Below are 6143 nucleotides of genomic sequence, written 5' to 3'. Positions count from 1 at the left end.
GGCCCCGGCCCCGGCCCCGGCCCCGCCGCCACCAGGAAGCGGCGCTGGGCGCAGGCGCCGCGGGGCGGGGACAGGCGGCGGGAGCCCGGATAGGGACGGGGCTGGGGCGGGGGAGCGGAGCGCGGAGACGGGGGGGACGTTCAGCGGGCAAAAAGGGGGAGGAAGGCGGCGCCTGGAAAGCCGAGAGGGGGAACGCGGGCAGCAAGCGAGCGGGGAGGAAGGGCGGCCGGCGGTGAGGGGGGCTGGGAGCCTGCGGAGTGCGGGGCGGTCGGGCCGCCAAGGTGTCAGGGACGGGGGACAGCCCCAAAAGGCGACCACATCCCCGGCAGCGTGGGCAGCAGGGCGAGGGGGGGGATTCTGCCCCTCTGCTCCGCTCTGTGAGACCCCCCTGCAGTGCTGCCTCCAGCGCTGGGGCACCAACAGCAGAAGGACACGGAGCTGTTGGAGCGGGGCCAGAGGAGACCACGGAGATGCTGGGAGGGCTGGAGCCCCTCTGCTGTGAGGACAGGCTGAGAGAGTTGGGGGGGTTCAGCCTGGAGAAGAGAAGGCTCCAGGGAGACCTTCGAGCCCCTTCCAGTCCCTGAAGGGGCTCCAGGAAAGCTGGGGAGGGACTCTGGATCAGGGAGGAGAGCCATGGGACGAGGGGGAATGGCTTCCAACTAAAAGAGGGGAGATTGAGATGAGATCTGAGGAAGAAATTCTTTGCTGTGAGGGCGGTGAGCCCCTGGCCCGGGTTGCCCAGAGAAGCTGTGGCTGCCCCATCTCAATGGCCTCGGTCCCGCGTGGGAAAGCGGCGGCGCGGCCCCGCCCCCGCCGCGAGAAGCCACGCCCCCGACGGCACCAGCCACGCCCCTCCCGGGCGCGGCCTGGCCCCGCCCCCGTCCCCCCGTGACGCCATCACCGTGCGCCGGCGGCGGGGGCGCCCCTGGCGGCGGCGGGGCGAGCGGCGGCGGCGGCGATGGCGGCCGCCTCGGTGTGGAAGGGGCTGGTGGGGCTCGGCCTCTTCGCCCTGGCACATGCGGCTTTCTCGGCGGCGCAGCGTGAGCGAGGGGCCGGCGGGGGGGCGGCAGGGGACACTGAGGCCCTGGGCGGGGGGGGAGTTGCGGCGAGGGGAGGCCCACCGGGCCCCGTCACCCCCGCCCGGCCGCCGGGGGAGGCTCCGTGGGGGGGCCGGGATGGGCCGCGGCGGCATCAGCACCATCATCATCATCAGCGTTATCATTATCATCGTCATCATGGTGGCCCGGGGGAGCCCCGCCGGCTGTGGGGGCCCTGCCCTTGCGGGCCGGGCCGCGGGGGGAGCGGAGCGGGCCCCGCCGGGAGCTGAGCCCGAAGGGGAGGGAGGGAGCGCCGCCGGGCCCGGCTTCCTCCGCCCTCCCGGCAAGGCAGGGGTTGGCGGGGGCTGCCCCGGGAGCGGGACCGTCCGGGGCCGGCGCGACCCGCAGCAGGTCCCGGTGGGGTTTTGTGTATTGGCTGTTGCTGGGGGTTGATGCGTGTGTGTGTTTCTGTCTTGTAGATCGTTCTTACATGAGATTAACAGAAAAGGAAGATGAAACGTTGCCCATAGATGTAAGTTCAAGCGTTCACAATGTTTGGAAGGTCGAATGCTGGGCGGAGGGTTTAGTCTGTCTCAGTTGCTTTGGGTTTTTTTTTACGTGACAGGCAAGAACAAAGGGTAAAGTAGTTTTTATACTGCACTTTCATTCGAGCTCCCTCTGTCAAAAAGAACCGCGTTTTCTTATCCCAACTTCCTGCAGTGTGTTACATCTGTCAGGGAGAAGGAGCCCCATGTCCAGACCTCCCTCTCCTTCTTTAGAACTGCCCTGCAGCATCTCGCTCAGGAATTCCCTGAACGTAGCTCAGGGAGCCTGTGCGTTCCTCTCCTCCTTTGCAGCATAAACATCCTCCTCCCTCTGGCTTTTGTTGGCTGACATTTGTTTATCCACCATGGCTGCGCGCCCGTTTGATCCCAGCACAACCTGCTTCAGGAAGAGGGTTTATTTATTTATTTATTTGCTTGGTTTTTAAATGCCACTTCAATTATTCTCTGTTCCTTTTTTGCTTAATCAGAAAGGTAAGGAGATCAAATACCCACGACAGCCAGGCATGGCGTTTGGACCGAGCGGCAGCTGCCACCGCTGCACAGCATGCGTTGGCAGCCAGCTTGTTGCTCGGAGAGAATATGAGATCCTTAAGTGCCCGGGAACGCGGCATTTTGTTCTGAGGCTCTTGCTGAGTGTGAATCAGTCCAATCCGTGCAACGCGGACTGATGTTGGGCAGACCAGGCTCTTCTCGGCTCTGCCACGCAGAACAGGCAGGGTATTTAATCTTCCCGTGCCTCAGTTTCCCTACTGTTGAATTGCCACCTCTGTAAAAGCACCTGCTGTCACCGCATGAAAAGCGCAAGAGATGCTGGAAGATGAGATTTTTTGGGTGAATATTAAGTAATGTGTGTGTTGCATTGTGCTTCCCTCTGTTACAGATAGTTCTTCAGACTCTGTTAGCCTTTGCAGTTACCTGCTATGGCATAGTACATATCGCAGGAGAATTTAAAGACATGGATGCCACTTCAGAACTAAAAAATAAGTATGTTTTATTTCTTCTTTTCCTAAACAGCTGTATCTGCTACTGTCCCTACAAACCGAACACTGAAATAGCTCGCTCTTTAGCTCAGTTCTTCAGTGCACGTTGTAGACAATAACACTGAGAGGAATGGTCGCACCTGGGAAAGCCAACAATGTCTTGAATTTCAGAGAGAGTTAGATAACCGGAACAAATTAAATAAACTTCTTGCTTTCCCTCGTCCAAAATCCTGCTGTGCGGAGTTGGTAGAGGAATGAAGGGTCTGTGTGGGAAGTAAGAGCTCGGCAGTCGCAAACTGCTGTCGTGAGATGGTCTCATAGGCTACGGGCCCGTGTGCCTGGCACAGCCTCTCTTGCTCTTTGCTTCTTTGCAAGAGTCTGAATTATTTGAATCTCACACTGAACTATTCAAGGCAGAATATCTGAAAGAGCTTAAGAAAATAAGGGATTTTGAATCGGGAGTTTGAAAAAGACAGGAAATTGGATGGGCCTCTCTGGCTACTTCCAAAAGTGCGGGGGAGCATGGGAAGTAAATAAGTTGACACTGTTGTATTTCATAGCGTTTACCTAAAACCCGCAGCTTCAGGCCCAGAAAGGGATGGGAAGCTGACAGTAAACAGCGTCGAGGTCTTAGCACAAGCGGCAGCTGGAGTAAGGCCGGCAGGTTGGCAGGAGCGCGTGCAGTGAGCCGCAGGCCTGCCCCCGTGCTCGGGGAAGAGGGGGGACGTTCGGCTGTGGGGTGCACGGCCTCTGCCTATTGAGCAGTTGGTGTTTTTCACGCTTGGCTTCGTGTTTCAGCTTAGGAAACTTATAAATTGAGCAAGAGTTTGGGAGTCAAAACTTGTATTCCTTGTCTGTAAAAGTTGGTGTACCCTAGACTGACTCTTCTAACACCCCTGTTCTAAAAAGAGTATTAACACTGACTTTTTACATTTATTTTGAAGGACGTTTGACACATTAAGGAACCATCCATCTTTTTATGTATTTAATCATCGTGGTAGAGTATTGTTCCAGTCCCCAGACACAGTGAATTCTTCTTCAAACCAAGATGCTTTGTCATCCAGCTCGTCACTGAAATTTCGAAAACTTGAACCTCTGCGCCGCTAAGACTTTTACAGATTATAATAATAATCCAGGACACTGAGATGTAAGATTCAAGTCGGGGATGTAAACACTTTTTTAATTTCTGGAGCAGTATTTATATTGATCTTCCAGACTTTATAAAGTATATATATATATATAAACTAAGGACCTTCTTTGTACACTGGTAATGACTGAATTGTGAATTGGCAATGCAGTGTAAATTATTCTACAGTTATGCTGTGAAACACATCTTCAAATTTTCATATATTAAACCCAGTTGCAGCTGACTTAACTTCAGTTAAAACGAAAAGCAAGCTAGTTTTTACCGCGGTTAATGTTCTTTGACAAGAGGGAATGTCCAAGTGCTATTTATTCTCTCGGTTTGCTTGCACTACAGTTAACGGAACTCCTTCGGAAATACGGTGTGCACCGCAGCACTGAACAGCAGAGAAAGGGGCAGCGTCTCCTGGTCCTAGAACACCAAGGAGACCTGCAGGGTGTAGGCACGGCAAGTCAAAAAAGATTTGCTTTCATTTTTTTTTTTTTTACAATGCTGAAAAATAGTTGCGTGAAGGGTTTTTTGGTTTGGTTTGGTTTTGCCACACACTGCCCCCCCCCCAAGCTTTTCATTATGACATTATTTCCTTGTTGCCCTCCTTCGTTTAACTGTGCGGTGTTGCCCCAGGTTGCCTGGGATGTGGCTGCGCGTTTGGGGTCTGCGTGGGGGGAGGCAGCCAAGCCTCAGCGGGGAGCTGCTCTCCCAGGCTCAGGCTGCTTACCCACCGGGTTTATCTTCCTCTGGTCCTGGATAGGGGAAAGGCTGAATGCACCAGATACGAGTTCCCGAGAAGTATTTAAGTATCATTAAGAAATACCCATTCTGTCGGTGGGCCGGGGGTAGGTCCAGCAGCGAGGGCTGTTTGCTGGCACCAGCATCAGCCGGTCACGGTACAGCTACCCCCTTTTCTCTTTTCTGCCAACAGAGCCTTTCAGTTTTGATTTCTTTTTTTTTTTTTTCCAGCTGAACCCTTTGTAAATTTAAGATTACTGTCTCGATTTCATGTATTAGGACAGACGACACAGTCCTTAACTCTTACTGCCATTCTCAACTCCCCTTAGGGGCTGAATCAATGCTAAAGTTTCTCTTGGTCTGGCATTTCACCTCCCTGATGTAGCCGAGGGAGGGTAGTTCAAGATACTGATGGGGCCAACCAGAATTTTGCCTAGTGTGAGGATGTCTCAGTGCCGCCGTGGAAACTCAGCCTTTTGTCCTGGCATCTGCTTTTTCTTTTTTTTTTTTTCTTTTTTTTTTTTTTTTTTAAACTGTTAAGAACTGTCAAAGGCAAAAAGCTTAGCAAAAATACTGTGCAAACCGAAGCCTCTTTTTTTCTAGCTCTGCCCATCCTATGGAGCGGGTGCCCCAGTGCTACAGCAATATCCATAGCTGCTGCTCTACAATCACTCTCAAGCATCTGGGTTCGATTAGAAAGGGTTACCCTGCCAGCTGAAAAGCGTCTGAGCTGCCGGATTACTCCCTGAAGTGTCCTGGTTCCCCCCCTAGCTGGTGTCACAAATCAGCTCCTGCCAGCTGCTGTCACCAAAGGCCTCAAAAATAGTCCAAGTCAGCTCTCTAGTGCAGACCAAGCTCTTTCCTGGGGGAAGGGGCTGCTGTGCGGCAGGCGCTGCGTGGAGGAAAGGGCTGAACGTTGGCCAGGCGACCTTGTGAGGCGCAGAGGAGAGACAGAACTAGCGGAGGGAGGGCGAAGCCAGGCAGAGGGTCAGTAACCGCTCTCCCGGGCTGTGGCTGGCAGCGAGCCCTCGGCAGAGGGTCTCTGAGCGCAGGGCTGCTCACCCCGATCGTCTAAGAAGCCCCATTTGTGCTACCCGTAAGGCTTCGTGGAGCTGCCCCAGGCGGAAGGCACCGCTGTGGGACAGGGCGAGCGGAGAACGGCACCGGGTCCAGCTGGGAACACCCCGTCCCTCGGCTGCCTCGGGTCCCCTCGCGAGGAGTAGCCGTACTCTCCAGCAGCGATGGTTATATCACAAAGCTGTACAAATTATTTTTTCTTATTGATCTCGCAATGTCCAATAAAAATTGATATCCTTAAAAGTGTTTGGGAGTTTATTTGTTTCTTTCTGACCATCCCGGAGCCTGCTGCAGCAAATCCCCCATGACTGAATATTTAAAAGTGACTGCCTAGCACTGACAAGAAGCGATCGCCTTAATTACAGCCGCTCTGTGTGAAAGTTCATGCCCAGCCTGGTGTTTGTTACTAGGAGATAAGATCAGTAGGGGGAATCAAAATAGCATGTCGCTAAACAAAATATTTAGGAGGGAAATGTTACCAGCCTAGGGATCTGCCTGCCTTTGAGATGCCGGAAGTCAACGTATCTGGCAGAGCTGACGTAGGAAAGTAAGTATTTAACCATGGTAAAGGCTTTTCTACCCCGTGCTAATTCCCTGCAACCCACGCCGG

The 6143-nt window shown here is 53.8% G+C and overlaps 1 protein-coding gene across 2 annotated transcripts; it reads left to right on the top strand.

Moving 5' to 3' along the window:
- Positions 1–914: 914 nt before the first annotated feature.
- On the top strand, positions 915–5776 carry MMGT1 (membrane magnesium transporter 1). Of its 2 annotated transcripts, XM_054214755.1 has the most exons (5): positions 915–1040; positions 1517–1569; positions 2484–2587; positions 3528–3730; positions 4064–5776. In XM_054214755.1, exons 1-4 carry the CDS (start codon positions 959–961, stop codon positions 3688–3690), a joined length of 402 nt encoding a protein of 133 aa, XP_054070730.1. In that variant the 5' UTR covers positions 915–958; the 3' UTR covers positions 3691–3730; positions 4064–5776. The 2 variants fall into 2 exon arrangements, with proteins under 2 accessions (XP_054070730.1, XP_054070729.1); XM_054214754.1 differs by having other exon boundaries at positions 3528–5776.
- Positions 5777–6143: the final 367 nt, after the last annotated feature.

The sequence above is a fragment of the Rissa tridactyla genome, chromosome 9, assembly GCF_028500815.1.
Source record: "Rissa tridactyla isolate bRisTri1 chromosome 9, bRisTri1.patW.cur.20221130, whole genome shotgun sequence".
Taxonomy (NCBI): domain Eukaryota; kingdom Metazoa; phylum Chordata; class Aves; order Charadriiformes; family Laridae; genus Rissa; species Rissa tridactyla.
The sequence above is the reverse complement of the archived record's forward strand: the minus strand, read 5'-3'. Positions and strand labels throughout refer to the sequence as shown.

What these genes read in the sequence shown, in the direction of transcription:
- MMGT1 (XM_054214755.1), top strand. Translation starts at nt 959, where the DNA reads ATGGCGGCCGCCTCGGTGTGGAAGGGGCTGGTGGGGCTCGGCCTCTTC. An exon ending in ATGAAACGTTGCCCATAGAT is followed by an intron (nt 1,570 to 2,483) that starts GTAAGTTCAAGC and finishes CCTCTGTTACAG; the next exon opens with ATAGTTCTTCAGACTCTGTT. An exon ending in ACTTCAGAACTAAAAAATAA is followed by an intron (nt 2,588 to 3,527) that starts GTATGTTTTATT and finishes TTTATTTTGAAG; the next exon opens with GACGTTTGACACATTAAGGA.